Raw genomic sequence first — 24,400 nt, forward strand, 5'->3', positions numbered from 1 at the left:
TGCTCCAGTCCTGAATCCCTGAACCATTACACCAACAACCTGAAAACAGCTTTCGCATCCCGCAACTATCCTCCCGACTTGGTACAGAAGTAAATAGCTAGAGCCACTCCCTCATCCCCTCAAACCCAGAACCTCCCACAGAAGAACCCCAAAAGAGCCCCACTTGTGACAGGATACTTTCTGGGACTGGATCAGACTCTGAATGTGGCTCTCCAGCAGGGATACTACTTCGTCAAATCCTGCCCTGAAATGAGATCCATCCTTCATGAAATCCTCCCCACTCCACCAAGAGTGTCTTTCTGCTGTCCACCTAACCTTTGTAACCTCTTGGTTTATCCCTGTGAAATCCCCAAACCACCTTCCCTACCCTCTGGCACCTACCCTTGTAACTGCCCCCCGGTGTAAGACCTGTCCCATGCACCCTCCCACCACCACCTACTCCAGTCCTGTAACCCGGAAGGTGTACACTATCAAAGGCAGAGCCACGTGTGAAAGCACCCACGTGATTTACCAACTGACATGCCTACACTGTGAAGCTTTCTATGTGGGAATGACCAGCAACAAACTGTCGATTCGCATGAATGGACACAGGCAGACAGTGTTTGTTGGTAATGAGGATCACCCTCTGGCTAAACATGCCTTGGTGCGTGGCCAGCACATCTTGGCACAGTGTTACACCGTCCGGGTTATCTGGATACTTCCCACTGACACCAACCTATCAGAACTCCGGAGATGGGAACTTGCCCTTCAATATATTCTCTCCTCCCATTACCCACCAGGCCTCAACCTCCACTAATTTCAAGTTGCCGCCCCTCGTACCTCACCTGTCATTCAACAACATCTTTGCCTCTGTACATCCGCCTTGATTGACATCTCTGCCCAACCTCTTTGCATTTACATATGTCTGCCTGTGTCTGTATATGTGCGGATTGATATGAGTGTGTGTGTGTGTGTGTGTGTGTGTGCGCGCGAGTGTATACCTGTCCTTTTTTCCCCCCTAAGGTAAGTCTTTCCACTCCCGGGATTGGAATGACTCCTTACCCTCTCCCTTAAAACCCACATCCTTTCGTCTTTCCCTCTTCTTCCCTTTTTCCTGATGAAGCAACCTTGGGTTGCGAAATCCTGAAATTTGTGTGTGTGTGTTTGTGTGTTTTTTTATTGTCTCCTATCAACATACCAACGCTTTCATTTGGTAAGTTACAGCATATATATGAAGAAATGTCTGCTTTTCTTGGAGATCCTGTGTTTCATGTCATAACAATAAACCCATTCGAGTATCCATGAACACAGAGGAAAGAAATGGTTATCCACTCAATACTGATAAACTTAGTGAATGAGTTTCTCTCTTTTTTTTTTTTTTTTTTTTTTTTTTTTTTTTTGCCACTTTGACTCTTCACAACACAGCTTAAGATCCAGTTTTGTAATAGATGTGTCAGTTATGCAATGAATCTCAAAATAACTATATTTGTAATCAGACCCTGCAAAATTTGTACACCTGGTTACTATTCATAGAATCTGAATAACTGTAACTCTTCTGCACACTTAAAATTTTTGGACTTGCTTGCAAGTAGAGCAGTCAGCTGATGGCAGTACTGATGTGATAATCTTTTGCTTCAAAACATTTATGCAAGGGATCCTTTGTTCCTCATTAGAAGGTGACTTTGTACCATTCTCAGTTGTTGAGAAACTGTCTGAATATTGTAATAATCATTATCTGACATTATGGTGTATTTCTCAGCATTAAAAACACATTAAATAATAGTGGTTAGAGAAGAATGTCAGACCATGTTATAAAAGGTAATGTTCTTCATGCTAAATAATCTAGAAACCGAGGGCTTGCTCTATGTCCTTCCAATATTTCTTAAACAATAAATTCATTTGCTGCAATAGAAATGTTATGTTTTTTGAGTAGTCTTTTGTTACATGTTCTCTGATACTCATACCCCTGTTATTAGTAGTATGTATCTTTTCAAGATGAAAAATGATAAAGAGCTCTTCACATTTGTATAAACATCTATTGTTCTTTATTTTCCAACAAAAACATTCAGGTAAAATTATAATCAATGTTTCTTACAAGGTATCTCTCTCTCTCTCTCTCTCTCTCTCTCTCTCTCTCTCTCTCACACACACACACACACACACACACACACACACACTCACTCACTCAGTCTCTCACCCTCACACCAGTGACTTACTTTATATTCACATCTAGAACACATATTTCTGTTATGATTCTAACTTGGTATAATCAGTACCAAGCTTTGTTAACTAACACAAATATTTGATGTTCCTTCATTCATTCACATCATTCTTGTACAATCACTGATAAAATTTCTATAGAAATAGATACTCGTAATGGCAACCACTGAAAATTTGCAGTGTAGTATGTACTGCTCTCTATCAGTGCTATGCCATGTTTTATGCAGGAATGGCGAACAACAAATAAAAAATAAACAACTACAGAAATGCAATGACAGTTGCCAGTTTCTCGTTTGTCATGAACAGTTCACTGAACTGTCATCATGTAAGCCCAGTGCTTTTGTACGTCTTCCATTTTCTGACCATCTGTACAAAGCATAGTGTTCGTAAATAATGCTTCAAATGTATTGAGCGATGGTAGTATCACAATTCAAGAAAACCTGAATGTGTTTCTTGTCTCTTGTTAATTTTCTGGGTTGTACACATCTGTTCCATCAATTCCGGTACCAATGGCATCACCAAGCCAAGGATAACGCTGAGGACACTCTCGACAAGTTACTAAGTACCTGAAACAAAACAAAAAAATTCGTGAAAATTTGACATTCAATTGAACTAGTCTCTTCTGCCTGCATGGTCTGAAAGAATATTAACTTATATTAATGTCTTCATTTATACTCTGCAAGCCATATTATGGTGTATGGCAGGGAGCCCTTCACGTGTGATTAATTCCCCCACCCAATTTGCAGATGATGTGTGTGATGAATGAGTGTTGTTCAAATGTCTGCTCTGTTTAAACCCTATATTATTATCCATTTGAACTTGTACTGAAAGTGTAGGATAAAAACTGTGCTGTCTCCATTCACTTTCTACTCAGCCACTTCCAAAAGAAGTATATTTTAGTGAAAATTAATGACACAGTAATGTAGCACACACACGTCTGTTAGAAGTTTGTGTGTGTGATGGGATGAGGGTGGGGGCATACATTTCCACATGAATGTATGTAATGACAGTCACGTTTTTTGAACTGTTTACATCTAATATCAAGTTATGATTTTTAAATAGGCAGTAGCAGCATCTTGAAATGCTGCTTAGGTGTATGTAGCAGAGGTTTGGGAGTGTGGCTTCTACATATTGCAGTGCTCATGGGTCTGTTAAAGGCTCAGTCCCTTCAGCCAACCCATCCTACTTCACAAGCATAACTTGGTAGATGCCATTTGTCCCATTTATTTGAAGTCCACATTTGGTTTTACATTAAACTTATGATGTATGAATGTACTGTACCTCAGAGTACCAACACATTACGGATCTCTCAGAAACATGTTATTGGTATGATTTATTGTAAGAAAATTACAGGAAGTGTCATATTGGTTGTTAAAGCATCTTCATATTTCATTCATTATAGCTTGTGTGTTAATGAAACTACACTATTTCAAGGCAGTGGCACACTGAAAATGTACTAAAATGTGTTATTCTTGGTTCAATTTGTTATAGTTGAATGTCTCTTACTGACACATTGGTGATTAATGTGTTTAAGTCATAACATAACCTAAAAAGGACGAGTGCATAATTGTATATTAGCCTAGTGGCTAAAGAGACAGAATGATGATGTGAAGGAGAGAGATTTCAAAGGAAAGATACTTTGTGTCCTGTTTATTCCAATTTTTTAATTCACTTTTGCATCTTTGAAAAAGTTTCTGGAACTTTATTATTAATTTATTAGAAGTATTTTCCATAGTATTAGATATTACCTACATAAAAACTCTCTCTCTCTCTCTCTCTCTCTCTCTCTCTCTCTCTCTCTCTCTCTCTCACACACACACACACACACACACACACACACTTTCAGGAGTAAGTTTGTTCCATTGTATAAGCATGCTGGGGACTATGGACCGATTAATTGTAAGATAGTTTTCTCCATCACTGCCCGATTCAGTCTTGCAATTCAGTATTTCTTTATTCATCCAAAAGTTACAGTCACAGCAAAAGACCACGGCATCATGGAAATGTCACTGTTTTGTCATGCAAACTCATAAATGCAGCAGATGGAACACACACAAAATGTGACTTTTCAGGCTTTCCTTGACGGACCAGTTGCAAATACACTTATCAGGTGTGCCGCCATGTCTTATTGTGTAAATTGCACAACATTTCATTGATGCAACTGCTTGACATCTTCAGGTGGTGCTAGTTGCTGCTATCACTGCTGTACGGTGTGACTGATGATAATCGGGTGGTGGTGCCGATATTTATTAGACCGGGAGCAGGCAATAAGCATGTACCGGAAGTTGCTCGCACTTGGAGAAAAGCTGCACTCCTAGCGCCCCCTGCTTGGAGCTGCTGAAACGCTTTCAGTATGTGCTCTGTGACTGTACTGCCGGACGATCCTATGGTTAAAAGCTGAACTAAACCTCAGCAGTGCATTGAATTGAGTCATGAATCAGACGTTCTTGTTTTCCCTCCTGCTTGGAGCTGCTGAAACGCTTTCAGTACGTGCTCTGTGACTGTGCTGCCGGACGATCCTATGGTTAAAAGCTGAACTAAACCTCAGCAGTGCATTGAATTGAGTCATGAATCAGACGTTCTTGTTTTCCCTGTTTTGATTTAATAGCAGCCAGTGCTGGATTCCAGGGGTTGCTTAGTTGAAAACCTGCTTCCCTGCTGACAAAATTGTTCTCAATACAGATATGTATGGCCTCCTTAACAACACAGTCCCAGAAAGATGATGCTGGGGATAAAATTTCAGTCTTTTTTGTGAAACACACGATGCCCAGTGTCCAGGCAATGCTACTATTGTTTTATCAGGTTACCCCAGGAATGTATGACGATGTTGTTTAATGCAACATTCTTGCACAATTTGGCATGTCTGCCCAATATAAGATTTTCCACACTGGGATGGGATCTTATACATGCCATATTTCCTCAGGCCAAGGTCATATTTGACCAAGCATAATAAATTCCTCAAGTTTGCTGATGGGCGAGAAGACGTTTGTGTTGGACGATTATTCTCTTCATGTAAATTGATTAGTTGACTGCTTGGTGATAGTCTCTCTTACAAGTGAGCATTCAGTACAATAGGCATGTGGATGTGGGAGAAAGGCATACAGCTACAAACTTGATGTTGTGCCTTTTGAAGATCCTTTCTATTTTTGAGGACATGCTACCAAAATAGGGCAATAACGCCATTGCACAGGTGCCTCCGCATCTTCAATTACATCCCTGCTTTGAATTTGCTTAGAATAGTCATTCTGTTGGAATACGGTTCTTAGGTGTTGTAGTTCACCAGGTAGACTGTCGGCATCTGAGACCACATGTGCTCTATGCACCAAAGAGCTTAAGACACTACAATCTTGTGCAGGGTGATGACAACTTGTGGGTTGCAAGTATGGCTCTGTGTGAGTTGATTTGTGATAGACACTATGTCCCGCAATACCACAATGTCCTCCCCAAACTGGCTGCTGATAAGCACTAACAAGTCCTGCAGAGGTATTGTACTTTTGTAAATAAAGATACAATGTCAAAGCTAACCAAAAGATCCAACAGTTGTAGCTTAACTGTCTTCAGGTAGCCTATGAAGTCCTCTGAATTCCAGATATGGTGATTGCACTTGCCTGTGAGAGGTCCCAACAGTGTAGTAAGATGTTTGGCCAGAAAATAGGTAGGAGCTGCAATGTTGCTTACCATTGGCCGAAGAGGAGTGCCGTCGTTGTGTGTCTAGAGTAGACTATACTGTCTTGGGGGGACTGCAGCCTGTTGGCATAGGCTCTTTAGAAGGAATAGGACTCTTCTTGAGAGGCTCTAATGTTTTTCTCTGGGTCTTGCCAGTCAGATTCCCTCTAAGCTTGTGATAAGGGGCATTGCTGAGCAGCACCTCCATCTTGCTGTTCTATTCAGCTCGTGAGAGAAGGGCAGTGGCATTCCCCTTGTCGGCAGCTAAAATGATGAGGTCTTTGTCCACTCTCAAGTCTTGTAGAGCCTTCCTTTCTGCTGAGCTGATGTTAAACTTCCTTGGTGGGGCTCATGTTAAAATTTGCCAGGTGTCACTCCTAATCTCTTCTGCAATGTTGCTGGGAAGCCTCAAAATTGCCTTTTCTATGCCAACTATCACATCTTGGATTGGAGCTTTCCATGGTGTTGGTGCCAAGTACAAACATTTCTCAAGCACTGGAACAGCTGCATCTTCCAGGATTCTATCTGTGGTATTAACTACGGCTGCGTCGACATGGCACATTCCCTTCTTGTGACTGGGCCTTGAGACGAGCATTCTTTGACATTTGGTGAACTTTGGCTTGTTATTTTAACCAGTCAGCTAGCGCCCAGGTGGTGCTTTCTACCCACTCGCAGAACACAGCTGAGAGCTTCAAAGAGATCTTCGGATGCAGTGATAGTAATTTTCTTGACATCATGTGTAGTTATCAACTTCTATAATGTATTCCCTTTCTCTCACTACAGCTGCACTTGCCCAGCGGACAATCTTATCAATAGGGATGCAGGTTTTCAATTAAATGCCGCCTGGAATCCAGCACTGGCTGCCTTTAAATCAAAGCAGGGAAACAAGAACTTCTGATTCATGACTCGACACAATGCACTGCTGAGATTTAATTCAGCTTTTAACCACAGGAGTGCCCAGCAGCACAGTCATTCTCCACAATGCACAAGCAGAAGGCCTTTCTGTGGCTCCCAGCACGGTGCGCTAGGAGCACCACTTTCCTCCAACTGCGCGCGTCTTCCCATGTACGCTTATTGCCTGCTCCCAGACTGATAAATTTCAACACCGCTGCGCGATTATCATCAGTTGCACCTTGCAGCAATGACAGCAGCAACTACCACCACCAGAAGATGTTGAGTAGTGACATCGATGAAATATTGTGTGATTTACAAAATACGATCCAACAACAAACCCGAGAAGTGTATTGCACATACAAAACATTAAATGTCTTAATTTTAGAACCAAAAACTCAAAAAACATTAAGCATGCAGTGAAGCTAACATATACAGCATTAAATATCTCACCAAATTGTGTCTTTTAGTGTGATTTGTTGTGACAAAGTGCTGGGTAAATAAACTACCTTTAGATCTTATAGTGGAGTAAGCATTTGGTATTATTTAGAGTAGTTGAAGTTATGAATGATGGCAGTTGAGTTTTGGCTCGTTTTCCACATCTGATGTGACCTCATCCTCCGACAGCCAATGAAAGTTCAGTAGTGTTCTCAGCACTGTGCTGTGAATGTCTTGGTCAGTGTGAGTGTTAAACAATTTTGTGTCTGTTATTCAGTGAATTTTTATTCAGTTTGTTGTGATTTGTCATGGCTGATGGTGGTGGTAAGTGACAAATTCTCCATACCTAAGCGAGAGACATAATTTACAGGATATACACTTTCTTCAAGGGTGAAGCAGGAAACAATGGACCTATCACAGATGCAAGATCTCAGGAACACACAGCAGAACCAACCAGCTTCAGCTTGAGCGTTGTTCGGTGGATTGCCAGTGAAGGTAATTTATCTGCCCAAACAAGTCAAAGGCCAGCTTTCTGATCGCCAGGGAGACATCACAGTTGCGAGAAACATCACAAAAATATGTACAAGACAGCTGAATTTTGTACTCTTAAAAAAATTCTGTTGAAATGGCATGAAACTAAAAATTTTAAAGGCGTTGTTACCTCAATGTGAAGAATTCTGAAAGACAATGGGTTCAAATATGTAAATACAAATGACGGATGAAACTTTTTAATGAAACATTGTGATAAGCAGTATTCTTGAAATAAGAAAATCTGGCAATTGGAACATTTTTTTATGTTACCAATGCTTTGAGCTGGTTCTACTCCCATATTCATTCCAGAAAGCAAATTAATGGTATAAAAAAAGAGAAATTCAGATGATTATCATTCTGAAACGCACTCAGAGACATTTACATTATGTTTTAGGAAACAGTTTCTTCCTTATTTGCCTGCAAACTCAGTGATTGTTATGGACAATGCAGTTGTTGACAAGCATCCCACAACAAGTACAAAAAAAAAGCCTATATGCTGTGGCTTGCAAGTAAGAAGAATCCATACACTGCCAGTCAAGCTCGGGCTGAATTGTTAAATCTTCTAGGATTCCATAAGTCTCGTGTGAAAGTGTATGAAATTGATTTTATTGCACAGGAATATGGACACACAGTTTTGCGTTTGCCACCATATCATTGCTAGTACAATCCAATAGAGCTCATATGGGCACAAGTGAAAGGATATGTGGCAGAAAGAAACACGACATTTAGAATTGCTGACAGAGAGACTTTTGCACGAAGCACTTGAGAGCATGACACCATCAGCATGGGTTGAATGTGTTCGACACGCAGAACGGCTCCAGGAGGAGGACATGGAGAGGGAAATTTTAATTGATAATATGCATCATCCCATCGTCCTCATTCAAAAGACCAGATAAGTCAGACACTGACATGGACCACAGCGATGTAGATGATGACAGTCACAGCAATTGAAAACAACGAAAGGTAAGCCACACATTCACTATTCACATTGTCTTTTCTTTTTCTATAGCATCCCTTCTGCAGTTGCAGTTTTACCAGTATATTGAGATATATTCTGTCTTTTGCAACTGTAATAGAAGGCTTATTTACACCAGCCACTTTTTGCTTTATTTTGAAGCATCTTCAGTGGACAGTATTTTGGCTTCTATACTGCCACGTGATTACATGTCATAGTTTTGTGCATTGTTTCGGTTGTAAGATCATATCAATGTTTGTGTCAACTGATCTATATTTTATCAAATAACTGTTGTTTGTGTGTGACACACACACTCAAATAAATTTGTTTTATGGTGCATTGCACTTCACAAACACTCAATAAATTTTAGTCTTTATGTTTTTATGAGTCTACAGCTGACTTTGTATACTTTATCAACTTTGTTTTAATTGAGGTGCAAAATGTGTCTGGTATCAATAAAACATTTGTCACAGTCGCAAAAGATTTAAAATTTTCCAATATTACATACGAGGGTGAGTCAAATGAAAACCCTTAATATTTTTTAAATATTATTTATTGTGCAGAAGTGGTACAAAGCTGTATCATAATCTCCCCCATGCTCAATGCAAGTCCTCCAGCACTTACAAAGTGCATAAATTCCTTTAGAAAAAAATTCTTTTGGTAGTTCGCGCGACCACTCAGGCACCGCGTGGCGTGCATTTTCATCAGAACGGAACTTCTTTCCTCCCATTGCATCTTTGAGTGGTCCAAACATAATGAAATCACTTGGGCAAGGTCTGGTGAGTATGGTGGATGAGCAAGACACTCAAAATGCAGGTCTGTGATTGTTGCAACTGTTGTACGGGTAGTGTGGGACCTTACATCATCCAGAGAGCAATCCACGTCACTTTGATTTGATTGCAGGCCGCAGATGATTTTTTTAGGACATCTGTGTATGATGCACTGGTGACAGTGGTTCCTCTAGGCATGTAATGCACTAAAATGGCGCCTTTTTCATTCCAAAAGAGAGTCAGCATAACCTTCCCTGCTGATGGTTCTGTTCGAAACTTCTTTGGTCTTGGTGATGAGGAATGGCGCCATTCCTTGCTCACTCTCTTTGTGTCCGGTTGGTGGAAGTGAACCCAGGTTTCATCCCCAGTAACAATTCTTGCAAGGAAGCCATCACCTTTTCGTTCAAAGTGCTGAAGAAGTTCTTCACAAGCATCAACACATCGTTCTCTCATTTCAGGAGTCAGCTGCCATGGCACCCATCTTGCAGACACTTTGTGAAACTGGAGCACATCATGCACAATGTGGTGTGCTGATCCATGACTAATCTGTAAACATGCTGCAGTGTCATTCAGTGTCACTCGGCGGTTTTCCTTCACTATGGCTTCAACTGCTGCAATGTTCTGTAGAGTCACAACTCGTTGTGCCTGACCTGGACGAGGAGCATCTTCCACTGAAGTCACACCATCTGCGAACTTCCTACTCCATTCGTAGACTTGCTGCTGTGACAATCATGCATCACCGTACTGAACCTTCATTCATCGATGAATTTCAATAGGTTTCACACCTTCACTAAGCAAAAGCCAAATAACAGAATGCTGTTCTTTCCTGATGCAAGTCGCAAGTGGGGCGGCCATCTTTATACTGATACTGCGACGGTATGTGTGCATCTGCACTATGCTGCCATCTACAGGCCATTATGCACATTTTTTGTAGCACACTTACCAACTTACAGGATAACGGCGTGAAATTTTGATTTGTTATTACAAATTTAAGGTTTTCATTTGACTCACCCTCATACAATAATTTTATGGTATTAAAATTATTTCATTGAGACTGTTACATAGCATGTAATTTATGGTACACTGTGTCTATCTTGGAAGTACTTATGCACTGCACATGACAGCCGTTTTTTGGTGTTTTATGAAAACAGTTATCTGTAAACTTCAATTTTGTCATTGGACACAAGCATTTGTACTCCCCTGTTTGTAGATGCTCGGGACGAAGCATTGCAACTTGCTGTGCCAGATGACATTGTATGTCTCATTCCTATTGATCCAATTATCTCACAGTGGTAGTCATATGGTGGTAGCAGCTTGACACTCTGACAAATCGCAACAAGCTGAATATTGCATATATTCACCGATTAATGTTCTCCGCTGCCTGCTACCCCTCAAACACAAGGTTACTGTTTGGCATCTACATCTCTATGCGCATACCACAGCTGTTGTTTGCAACCAACAAAGCTGCAATCCCTGTCAGTTCCTCTACAATGTGCAGACCTGAATGAGCCACCATCATTCATGGATTCAACGACAGCTGATTATAAAATGGGAAGAAAGGTACAGTATGTAAACTTGTGGCTACATTGCAATATTGCCCTTCCCAGCTGAAATCTTAGTTGTAGTGACAGACTAATCTGTAGTGTAACCCAAGGTCTAGGTTAATTCCGATTGATAAATGTCGCTTCCTTGCCCAATATGGAAACCATGAGCTGTGTGTGTGTGTGTGTGTGTGTGTGTGTGTGTGTGAGAGAGAGAGAGAGAGAGAGAGAGAGAGAGAGAGAGAGAGAGAGTAGAAAGTTAAATCTTGATGATAACTATTATAAATCTTCATATGAAAATGTTAGCCTTCTTGATCCTTTACCATGTAACCATATCTTGAACAGACCCAAATACCAAGGGATCCATATGAGGGATCTGTAATTTCCAGATTGCCCTGTGAGGTGGTAATGAGGGGATGGGTTTAAAAAACCAAATGTGCTTTGGATACATTTTTGTTTCTTTAGCACAGTCGTTTATTTTCTACCTTCCTCCTCCTTTTGCCATTATCCATTGATGATAAGTTCATTCTTAAAAGCAGCTTTCCTTTCAAAAGGATAGAAGCCTGTCAATAAAAAAATTGAACAATGATTGTTTAAGTTTGTTTTGTCACTTTTCGCACAGAGAGGTTTAACACCTGAATATTTTAACCTGTTGGGGAAAATTCCATGTGTCAGTGATGCATTGCATATATTACTAAAGACATTGTTTATAAAGGTGCAACAACTTTTCAAAATTCAGTCTGAAATTCCATCAATACCACAAGAGTTTTTGTTTTGTAGAATTTTTATAACACTATTAATGTCAGTGAAATATGCTTTGTGCTACTTCTAGTTGCTTAAAGTTTTGTGGAATGGTATATTTTATATATTCTCTTGATTCTTCAACTGAACCATATACTTCTGTTTGTGCTGTTACATTTAGAATTTGATAGTCAAAAGCACTTGCAACTTGTGAATTATCAAACACAATGTTGTTATCCAGTTTAATTGTTATGGTATCTTGTTACACTGACTGGCTGTCATGTCTGCCATTTGACAGTATCCCATTCAGTTTTATTCTTATTATCTGCTTTATTTATTCCTGTCAGGATGTGCATATTTCTGGAGATTTTAATAATGTCCATAAGACACTAAAGTACACTGTAGTATGAAAGTAATGTCGGATCTTGACAAATATTCGTATTCCTTGAACATGAGATTTTAATTCCCTTAGTTATCCACAGTATACTTATGGATAATTATGCTGTCCATGGATGACCAGGCAGTAAAAAGTGATTCGTTGGTTTGGAAAGGATGGCAGCTGTCAAAATGAGGGTACTGTAGGTGGTTAGTGATTTAATATTGACAGAAGTTTGGATGGAGTCATCAGAGAAGTGAAGATCAATATCCAGGATAATGTCATTTTGGGTTGAGGAAGACCAGGTGAAGCAGATGGGACAGAAGGCGTTGAGGTTGTGGAGAAATGAAGACGTCTTGGCCCTGAGTCCAGATCATGATATAGTCCATGAACCTGAACCAGACAAGGGATTTGGGAGCCTAGGAAGATCCATAAATATGTTTGCATAGGAAGGCGCCACACTGTTGCCCATGGCTATGCTGTAGATTTGGTTATATACTTTCCCCACAAAGGAAAAGTAGTTGTATATGAGGACATAGTTGATATGGTTTATGAGGAATGAGATAGTGGGTTTCTAGTTGAAAGTGTGTTGGGAGAAAGTGTTCAGTAATGCCAAGACCATGGACATGACCGATGTTGGTCTACTATCTGAATCTTCCCTCGCAGCACCATCTTCCCTAGACTGCATAGATGGGAGTTATCCTTTCAACACTTTCTTCATCCCATAATCGTCCTGGCCACTATCTCTGCTAATCCACCTTCCCCTTCCTTTGTCCTGTCACTCCCTTCCAGTAATCTGCACCTCCACATCATTTTCATTGTGCACTGCACCCTACCAGTTCTTTGTGTGTTTGTTTGTACTCTAGCTCATAAAAGGATTTCTTCTGGAAACTAGGAAAATTTTAATTCCCTTTTGTGTGACCTGTCAATAACTCTGTGCTTCCTCTATTTTTTGAATGGTCTCCTTTACTCCTAAATTATTTACAGGTAATAGAAATCATTGGGACACACTGAGTGAAACTCCTTGTGTGAAATTTCTGAGCACCTGGATAACATGCTGAGATATCACCAGCGTGTGGATGGAAAGCTCTGTACTCCCTGCTTTGCTCTTATAAAAGTATCTCATTGCATTGAACTGTAGATGGGATTGCCAGCATATTTTGCATGCTTTCATTCATTGCCCTGTAGCAGGATCTTCTGGGATACTGTATGTATGTTCAAAACAATTTTTATAGAGATGTATGCACGAGAAAATTATGTGATGCCTATAACAAAATGTCTTTCTGGGATCTTTGGAGTCATGCTTACATGCCAATATATTTATTCCTTAACAGTATTTGTGATTAATAATAAACTTAAATTTAGTATTAACTCTGAAAAATTCATAACTACATTGCTAGAAGATACAGAGATGCTGAAAGAAATGTGTTTGGCAGTCAAGAGTGCAATGCATGAAGCCTTCAGTAACCAGCATAGCAGAATATTGTCAAGCAATCTTTCACAGAGCCCAAAAACATTCTTTTATTAGTGGTACCAAAGATAGTGCCTAGTCACTCATGGGTGAGAAAGGAACTGAAATTGAGAATATCAAAGAAAAAGGAAAACCCCACTGCATTGCCCCAGTTTTATTCTCGTAGCACTGGAAAGATGAGTGAAACAAATTTTGTGTCATGGTGTTGAGAAACAACTGAAATTGTTAAAAGGGAAGAGAGCCCAAGGGTCCAATGGAATCCCTGTAAGATCCTATACCCAATTGCAAATGATTTAGCCCCTCTGTTAACTATAATCTACCATAGATCCTGCAGACAAAAAAACTATGCCCAGTAGTAGAAAGCACATGTAGCAGAAGTGATCCACAAAACTACCAGCCAATACCCTTTCCATACATTTGTTGTAGAATTTTAGAACTCATTCTGCCCTCAAACATAATCAGGTATCTTGAACAGAACAATCTCCTCCATGCCAACCAGCATGGATTTCGAAAATGTAGATCACATGGAAACCAACTCTCACTTTTCTCACATGATATCGTAAAAGCCATGGTTTGAGGCAGTCCGGTAAATGCAGTATTTCTCAATTTCCAAAAAACATTTGACTCAGCACCACGCCAACACTTATTATCAAAAGTATGATCGTCATATAGTGAGTCAGACAAAATACGATCTGGATTGAGGATTTCTTGGTAGCATAGAGGCAGCATGTTATCTTGGATTGAGAGATGTAAAAATAACTTCAGGTGCACCCAGAGAAATGTGTTGTATATTAATGATCCAGCAGACAAAATTAATAGTAACCTCAGATTTTTCACAATTGATGCAGTAATCTAAAACGAAGTACAGTCTGAATGAAGGTGTACAAATATTCGGTCAGTCCTTGATAAGATTTCAGAGCAATGTAGCAATTGGCAACTTGCTTTAAATACCCAAAACTGTAAAAACTGTTCACTTCAAAAACTGAAAAACATAGTATCCTTTGAATATAATATTAGTGGTTCAAAGTTGGAATCTGTAAACTCATACAAGTACTTGGGTGTAACACTTAGCAGGGACATGAAGTGCAATAATCATATAGGCTTAGTAGTGGATAAAGCAGGTAGTAGATTTCAGTTTATTGTTAGAATACTAGGGAAACACAATAATTCTACAAAGGAGATTGCTTGCAAATCATTCATGTGACTCATCCTAGAATATTGCTCAAGTATATGAGCTCCATATGAAATAGGACACAGGAGGTATTGAATAGGTACAGAGAAGGGTAGCACAAATTGTCACAAGTTTGTTTGATCTGCAGGAGAGTGTCAATGAGATGTCGAAAGAACTGAACTGACAGACAATTGAAGATAAATAGAAATTATCCCCAGAAAGCCTATCGACAAAGTTTCAAGAACCAACTTTCAATGATGGCTCTAGAAATATATTACAACCCCCTACATATCACTCCTGTAGAGACCATGAGGATAAGATTAGATTAATTACAGCACATACAGAGGTGTTTAAATAATAATTTTTCCTGTGCTCCAAACGTAAATGGAATGGGAAAAATCTCTAATAACTGATACAGTGAAATGTACTCTCTGCCATGCAGTTCACAGTGTTTCCTAGAGCATCGACGTAGATGTAGAAGCAAAAATTTATTTTATATAGGTTATGCATTCCTATCTAGGATTGAGAAAGGATTTTCATACTCTGGTACAATTTTTTGTAACAGGACTTGTAGACATTGGACAGGGAATTGGAGAACTGTACTAAGCATCCTCCTGTGATTTACCAAAATATCTGGACTCTTGAAGGTACATTACAGTTAAGATTTATTCATTCACACATTGTGTTCTGTAATCCTACCATGAAGGAGAATCTTCAGGATTGTGAAACAGATCTAGTTAATTGGCTATTAATATACACCTACTTTACAGAAGTAGTTTCCATTGGCCACTTCTGCCAGTTGAGAATCAATTTATTACTCTTCCCTGAAGGCTCTCACTCATGATGGGATTTATGGAATACAGTATGTAAATGAATGAATCAATCAATGAATGCATGAACAGAGTGATGATGACGGGGTTGCATGAGTTAAATGTGGTCACACTATGAATTTTGGTATTATTCACCATTTTTGTGCTTAATTTTGTTAATAAAGGCATGTGTTGAAAAAATGTAGTATAATTTCCACAGTTAGTGTGCAGTTTCCCCATACTATTAAAAAAATGTGCAAAACTCAGCACATTGAGGTAGGTACTAAAACAGCATGTACTAATTTAAAATAAGAAGCACTGTATAAGCCTTTCCACTGTCCTCCTATTAATTTAATGTGTCCTTAGAAAATGCTACTGAGCACTGAGAAATAACACAGAACTTGCGATAATTAATGTGAATGAAAACATTGCTTAAGATTTGCTGAGATTATTGTAATTTTAGCAGAGTCGAAGATAGAATTTGGATTATTGTAAAGTTTTTTATATATACCATAAGTAAACTTTAGGTAAAGACAAAAACAAATAAAACTAAAATATTCTCAAAAATAAATGAACAGTGTGAGGTGAAAACCAACACCAAAATAGGAATGACAACTCTAAATTGTATGATTTCTGATGTTCTTGCAGTGTAACTTAGTTGAAATATTCTCCTGTGTCCAGTCAAATGGTTTACTCATTTTTCTGCAGAAAGTAATTGACTTAGTTGTCGTTGTAAGTGGTGCAGGTAAGTCCTAAGACCATCACATGCAGAATCTAATAAGACATTTTTGTCAATCTTTGAAATGTTCTGAATAGAAACAGAATCATCATTGTGACTGGACACACTGAAATATTCCTCCTATTTATTGGTGAATTGACTAAATTCTTCTATATGAAGAGTGCAGTAACAAAAGATAATGGAAGTGTAATTGGTGTTAAATGAAGACTCCCAACAAGCTGCAAGGAATAAAAATAATTTATTAATGAGCAACAAGATAGATACATAAGCAGGAGATAAATTTGGCAAGGTGTGGTGGATGTCAATGATGGACTCTGGTAAAAGGGAAAAAGATGTTTGAATCAATAGAGGTTTTGAGATAAAATTTATGACTAAACAGATTGCAGTTAAAGATATTCCGAGGTAAAGGCTTTAAAAGAAGTTAATGAGAACACTATATTATGTAACACTGGTGGGAAAAAGATTAAAATTAACAACAAACATGATTCAGAGAAATGAGCTTAACATATGAAATAAAGACAGATTTGAATTACTTTAATGAGGTGTGTTCTTTTGGAATCAGTTGTGTTGAACTAGAAGAGATGAACACAATGTCATATCAATTTACAGAATTCCAGGAAGTACAGTAACTGAAACTTACTCATCTAAACTCCAGTGTCTTCTTGATAAACTTAAGAAAGAAGGAAGAAAAACATAATCATGGAACCTGATTTTAATGTAAATGGGTCAAGTCATGACAATAGCCCAAAACCATTTATTGACTTAACTTAGAACTTAGGTTTCAAACTAAATTTTCGTGTATTCACAAGAGAAAATACCACTCAACTACTTGTGTAGACAATATCTTAACAAATTTGTTGTTTGATACCAAAAACAAGGTCTATTTAGATTCAGGAATTTCTGGTCATTTTGCATTGTTCATTCAGCTGGCAGGAAGAAATAAACAAAATATTAAGAAAGGTTTTATGAAGAAACTTTTGTAAAAAGAACTTGAACCTGTTCTGTGACAAGACAGATGCAGTAAAATGGCCTGTAGACAATGGTGTGCCAAGTACTGAGAACTTTGATACATTTCTAATAAGTTTTCCAGAGGCATTCAAAGAATCAGTCCTGCCTAGGATCTGGCAGAAAAAAGGAAAAAGTAAATTACACTGGATTATTCCAGGCTTAAAAATACCTAGTGCGAGGAAATGAGAGCTGCATAAAGACCTGAAATGCAACAAAAATCCTCACTTTATTAACTATGTGAGATGTTACAAAGTTGTTTTTTTTTTAATAATGTCTAATGAGACGTTCATTTTAGGACATAAGAGTATGTGTAAGGCAGTGTGTAATGTTATTAAATCTGAATTAGGTACAACTGTTAAGCATTACGAAATTTCAAAAATAAAACAAAATAACAACATTGTTTTGAACCCTGTTCAGATACCTCAGTGTGTGAATAAATTTCTCATAAATGTAGCAAAATTTACTGTAGATGTGATTACGTATCAGAGCAGTGTAAATAACTATGCACTGGACCAGAATAGAGAACCCCTTATGACATTTAGTAAAAGTTTCAGCTGAAGATGTAAAAAACACTATTTTGTCCTTAAAAAACATAAATGCTGTAGTGTGGGGTCAGATAACTACCACAGTAATTAAATTTGTGTATGATAAAGTAGCACACCCCCATCTTCAATAATCAGTTATCTGAGCAACTCAGTTTCCCTGATGTACTTAAGTATGCAGAGATAAAACTGCTACTCAAAAAATGATCAAGGGAGGGTATGGGAAATTACTGTCCTATCTCTATCCTCCGAGTGTTATCAAGAATTTGAAAAAAATTGCTGCATTCCAGATACATTTTATCATGAAACAATGTTATTATAAAAAACCAATACAGGTTTCAAAAATGGGAAAGCACCATTAATGAATTCATTGAAAAAATCAGGTCATCACTGGACAAAAGCAATAAAGTGGCAGATATCTTCTGTGACTTCACGAAGGGACTCAGTTCAATTAATCACTCCAGGCAGATACAGCATGAGACAAAATGTACTGCTGTGGCTCAGGTATCATCTGACAAACAGGAAGCAAAAGCATCTATGTGGGACACAGTTTCACAAGGAGTCCTTCAAGACTCAATATTAGGGCCATTCTTGCTTCTCTTTTACATAAATGATTTACTCTCAATATTAATGCCCAAACAGCCATGTCTGCTGATTATACTGTACAGTACTTATTCAAAAAGAAAATGAGAGATAAATTCTGTGTGTTGTGATACGCACACTAAAAAACCTAGGCGCATGGTTTCAGCACAATGGCCTTAAAATTAACATTTCAAATACTCTTTTTACACAATTTAAAACCAAATAATCAAAAAATCAGTGTCATACATAAAAATAAAATTATGAAGAAGCTCATACCATCAAATTCTTGGGACTAAACTCGGACAAAAATCTAAGTTGGCAAGCACACATAGATTATGTAGCTACTAAAATAAACAGCCTTGCTTTTTCAATAGATATACTATCTGGTGCAAAACAGACATAAACACCAGGAAAGTAGCGTACCACAGTTGCTTGAATCCATAAATCAATATTGTTTAATTTTTGGGAGGGACTCAAGCTACATGTCATGAACCCCGCTACTTCAAAAAAGAAGTGTTAGAAAAAATGTGTGCTGTCCCTCCAAGAACATCCTGTCACCCATTATTCAAAAGCTAAAAATATTATCTATCCCTACATTGTACATATTTGAAATGTATCATCTTTTTACACTGAAATCGTGAGCTAACTGAAGAAAATCATTTCAAACATATGTACAACACTAGACACAAAAAACATTACATGCTTCCAAAACATTGTTCAAAACTCCACTAGCAGACTCTCCAGTACATGGGAATGAAAGTTTACAATGAACTCTAGGGCAGAGATGTGCTGAGCCTGGAAACAGGTTCACTGGAGAGAAAACTACAAGCCACCTTGTGGCAAATACTATTACTCAACTGAAGAATTTATGAATAATGAGATGATGATTTGAACAGTGTCAGTGTTTAATGTTGTAGTGTTGTGTATAATAGCGTATGTAGAAATTAATGTATTGGTACATCATAAGAAAAACAAGTTAGTAATACTATTGCATTCAACATAAACCTGTGCTGGTAAAAATAAGTGTAAGAAAATTATGTAACTATGGACATCATAAGACAAAAACTGACATGTCTCCTGTACAGTCTGATCATATGATCTGTAAAATGTATATTATGAGATGAATAAAATATAAATAACTTATTATGACTTATGACTTAAATGACATTTAGTTCTTGGAAATGAAAAGACAAAGAGTTGACCCAGAATACTGATACATAAAATACAATTGTTTAAATTAAATTAACTGTGGTGGCTACAGTCTGAGACTGTGAATGGTGCAAAACAGATAATGTGACTGGATCAACAAGATAATCTTTGATGGGTAATGATAAAGTAACAACCAAATTTAAATTACACACATAAATTAAAAAATATTTCCAATGCTGTACTAAAGGAGTTGTACTTATGTTATAGTGAAATTTGAGCATGACAAAGTAATTTGTAAAGATTGGCATTATCAGTGATTGTAAACATAATTTGCTAGAAGAAAAGATAGCCTTTCTGAAAACCATATACATCCTTTTTGGAATTTTTTGTACAAATTATTTAATATCAACACCTTTTTAAACAAATTGGTAAATAATTAAGACAGTTTAATGAGACTACCATAAAAACTACAAATAAACTATTGACTAATGCAGACAAAAATATAACACCATGAAAGAAAAAGTTGTGTATGGAAGCATTCCACAGTGAAATTACCTAGTTGATGTGATATTTGCTTCTGCTGGTTTAAATGATAGTGCACAAGAATTTGGCAAATTGCATGGTGGTGGAGGAATGTTCTCCCGTTTTGCACAGTTCCAGGCATCAAAAGTGTTTAATTCTTTTGCTGGTCGTGGATCGGTCATCCAGATCAGACCTTGTGTGATTGTCACAAACCACACATCTGGGCTGAAATTTCAAGCGTATGTTAATTAGGAAATAGAGTATATGCATTATATATATTTTTTACCTAATATATTATGTTTACACAATATATGGAAAATTGTGCTATCTATTATGTTTGAAGATATTGTGCAAAACAAATGATTGCAAGTACTTCAGTTACTTTAGTAGTTATCCTGTTTTATACAAGTTGGTGTTATACGTTTTCTATCACATTTCTCACTAGTAATATTAAACTTTATTTCCCGTGTCTCCCTGTCCTCTCCAGGTTTCCCTGTGTTTTCTGTCTGTGTTTATCTTTTGGTTCCATTTGCTCTCAGTTACATTCAGTTCTGACACTATTCAACAGCTGTCCATTACCAGTAATTGGAATATGTGGTATGTCTAAAAAGTTTGGTGAATGCTATCAGACATCAAATGAAAAAAAATATGCAAACAAATGTTCTTTATTGCCCTTCAAAATAGTTGCCACCTACTACAACACACTTTTGACAATGTTTGCACAGCTTCTGGAAACTATCAGCAAAGGCCTCCTGTGGAATCATCACACGATCTTTGATGGTTTTCATGTGTGCACAATGTTCACCTTTAGTTGCCCCCTTCAAGCAGGGAAACAGGAAGAAGTCTGCCAGATATGCTGTAGCAATCAATTCAAAACAGACTGGTAAAATGCAGCATTAATGGTTTGACCAGCAGGAACAAATTCCTTGTGGATGATGTGTTGTTGTCGAAGATGGTGATCAACAGTGTTTTTCGCCTTGGACTTTTGCAGATGGTGTGTTTTTGGTCGTGGGGAAGACAGTAAGCACCATGACATTGACTGCCATTTTGATTCTGGATCGAACTGGTAGCACCAGGTCTCATCTCCCATGACAATGGTGTTCAGAAGCAATGGATCCTGGTCACACATGGAAATGAAATCACCAGCAGTTTCCATCCATTTTGCTTTCTGCAAGTCTATGAGCTGGTGCGGCATAAATCGGCAGCAGATCTTCTGCTTACCCCAATCATCCCGAGTGATGGTGTGCACCATGTCCTTGCTGATGCCCATTTCCTCCACAATCACTCCGAGAGGCCATTGCCAATCTCATGCCAGCATTTGTCACACTTTCTTGATCTTCTCTGGAGTTCTGCTTGTCGATGGCTGACCTGAATGTGGCTCATCCTCAGCTGTTTCCTTCCCTTCATGGAAGAGTTTAAACCATTTGTAAACACATTTTCCGCTCATGGCTTCCCTCCTGTGCATCTGCATCAACATTCTCCATGTCTCCATTGCAGTCGTCCCCATTTCATAGCAGAACTTGATGTTTCACATTGCTCCATTGTGCTATGACACTTCCTCTCACACTGACTGCATTCAACTGGTTGCAGTCTGTTTATGCAGCCAGTCACATGAAGTGCATGCCATGTATTGATTTTCCTCAAGTCTCTGAAACTCATGCACATGCACACACACATGCGTGAAGTTTCCATTCAGATATGACACCATTCACCGAACTTTTTAGACACACCACGTATGAATCTCAGCTGTTGGTCAATTATTATTTTGTTTTCAACACTATGTCATTTGTCTTCTTTGACCCATAGCTTTTATCACCCTCTACTCTTCTTCCCTCACAGCATATGTGCATCTCTTCCTTTCATGTTTACAATCTCTGTGTATTTTACCTTTACTCTAGTTGTTACTGTTTCAGAACTTGCAACTAAATAGTATTGTTTTGTTTTAAACAGTATTAATTTCCTGTAAAAAAATTTGTATGGATATGTGACAGGACTCAGATTTCACTAAATAGTAAGAATAATAAAGAGCATCATATTGGATAATATTCAATCAAGTTGACAAAAATGTATTGCCAGACTGTTTTGTATGGAGTGTATTTAATTCTTATTACATTAAAGTTACTCACATGATGATTCTTATAATGCAGTGTAAGAGACAATAGACACATCATATCAGTAAGTTATGTATATTACTCACAGGGTTTGTGCCCAGTCCAGGAACTTGTGCAGACCTCTCTCAAGTTCTTTTATTTGGAACCAGTTGGTGTGGAATGGCATCATGTAAGGAGCCTTGTTCTGTTCATAATATCGGCTGAAGTCTTCTCTGAGCCATTCAAAAACTTCATCAGGATCATGATTGTGTAGTACACACTGGTCAAGGTAAGGACAATGACCTCCTTCATATGTTTCTACATAATGAGCATTCAATGGCACTTCCCAGACTCCTAAAAGAAATTATTGCACATATATCAGGAACGTTATGTGTCTCGTAAGAAAATGCTATTGAACATTTTAGGTCTGTCCACATTCGTCCCTTTTAATGTGTGTCAGGGCGCTGATGACCTTGATGTTGAGCACCCATAAGCCCCAACACACACACACACACACACACACACACACACACACAACTAAAAGACAGATTAAATCTGTATACTGGAATGTTACTCGAGTGTGTACATTTGCTTCTTTTGGAGCAACGTTCTTAATAAGTGAACTACTGAGCTACCAAGGTACAATTCAAACCCTGCCTTCAAAGCTTCAGTGGTGTCAGTACCTCGCCCCTCACACACACACACACACACACACACTCTCTCTCTCTCTCTCTCTCTCTCTCTCTCTCTCTGTGTGTGTCTGTCTCTCTGTGCAGCAGCTTCGTTGTGCCAAATACACAATGCTGGGGTTGCGGTTTGACATTTGACAGATGGTCTGCAGTGAGGTGTTGTTTTATCTGGAGTGTGTAGAGGGAGAAAGAGGCAAGAAGCAGAAGGATGGTTGAGAGGGTTGAGAAGACGCGGGCAACTGATGTGTGGAGAAGGAATGTGGGAGGAGGTGGCAGCAAGTGTATGGGATAGGCATGTGACATACAGGCACCGGAGATGGTGGCTTCATGTGGTGCACAATGTCAGCAACATAAAGGAGAGGGGTGGGGAATGGGTGACACAACAGAGGAGGGAGAGACTGTTTGGTAGAAGGAGTGTGGAGTGCCTCCTCCAATGACCACAAGGGTAACCTTTATTCTTTCCAGCACTTGTATTCCACCCAAGACTTTCCAATACCATTTCAACTGCAATATGTGTTCTTTTCCCCCAAATTTGTCATTAAAAAATGTAAAGTCCTCTTTCACTGGCAGATGACATTTGGTAGTTGAAGTCAATATTTCACACTTTGTGGTAGGTTATACCACACATTAGAATTGCTGTCATTGTTGTTTTGATTTTAAATCTAGTTGCATTTTCTGCCATTATCACCTTGTTATTTGGCTTTTGTGATAAAAACATTTTTTTAAGAAAGTAACTATAGCATTCACTTTACTTTTGTTGACAAAACTGTAAGAACAGTGAATTGTAGCAGTCAGTGAGGGATCCAGACTGAAGCAACGACATTTCAGAGGTATGTGGACCTAAGATTGCCTCGTTAATGAATTAGAGACTATAGACAACTGTGTGTCAGGAAGAAAATTCATTAGTGAATGTTTATACGTTGTGTTACATGAATACACTGAAGAAAGACATTACTTATCAGAAAGAAGACGCTAGAGACATCTGGGAATACTGAAAACATACAAAGAAAGGCAGCACAAATAGCCACAGGTTTGGTGGCCCATGGGACAGTGTCACAAAGATGGTGAGAAAAATGTGAACTGGCATTCTGTTTAAGATAGATGCCAACTATCCTGCAAATGTTTACCTACAAAGCTTCAAGAACCAGTATTAAGTAAGGAATCTAGGAATATACTACAACCTCTTATGTGTCTCTCCTGTAGGGACCAAGAAGACAAGATTGAACTAATTACAGCACACACAGAGGCATTTTAACCGATCATTCTTACCACACTCCATATGCGATGAAAGAGAAGAAGAGGAGGAGGAGGAGATTACTATTTAACATTCCATTGACAATGGCGTCATCAGTGATGGAGCACAAACTCAGATTAGGGAAGTACAGAGAAAGAAAGCAGCCATACCTTTTCAATGGAACCATTCTGGCATTTGCCTTAAGCAGTTTAGAGAAATCACAGAAAACCTAAAGCAGGATGGCTGGGCTTAGGTTTGAACCATCGTCCTCCTGAGAATGGGAGGC

At 38.5% G+C, this 24,400-nt stretch overlaps 1 protein-coding gene across 1 annotated transcript in view; it reads right to left on the reverse strand.

Annotated features, from left to right (window-relative positions):
* Positions 1–1,995: 1,995 nt before the first annotated feature.
* The window catches only part of LOC126194967 (chitin deacetylase 1), a 224,975-nt gene continuing 202,570 nt past the window's right edge, over positions 1,996–24,400 (reverse strand). Inside the window, exons 8-10 of the mRNA XM_049933360.1 lie at positions 22,299–22,545; positions 20,135–20,326; positions 1,996–2,765 (exon numbers count right to left, since the gene is read on the reverse strand). Of these exons, the coding sequence (XP_049789317.1) occupies positions 2,663–2,765; positions 20,135–20,326; positions 22,299–22,545 (542 nt within the window). The 3' untranslated portion in view covers positions 1,996–2,662. The remainder of the gene's footprint in view (positions 2,766–20,134; positions 20,327–22,298; positions 22,546–24,400) is intronic.

The sequence above is a fragment of the Schistocerca nitens genome, chromosome 7 (assembly GCF_023898315.1).
Source record: "Schistocerca nitens isolate TAMUIC-IGC-003100 chromosome 7, iqSchNite1.1, whole genome shotgun sequence".
NCBI lineage: Eukaryota > Metazoa > Arthropoda > Insecta > Orthoptera > Acrididae > Schistocerca > Schistocerca nitens.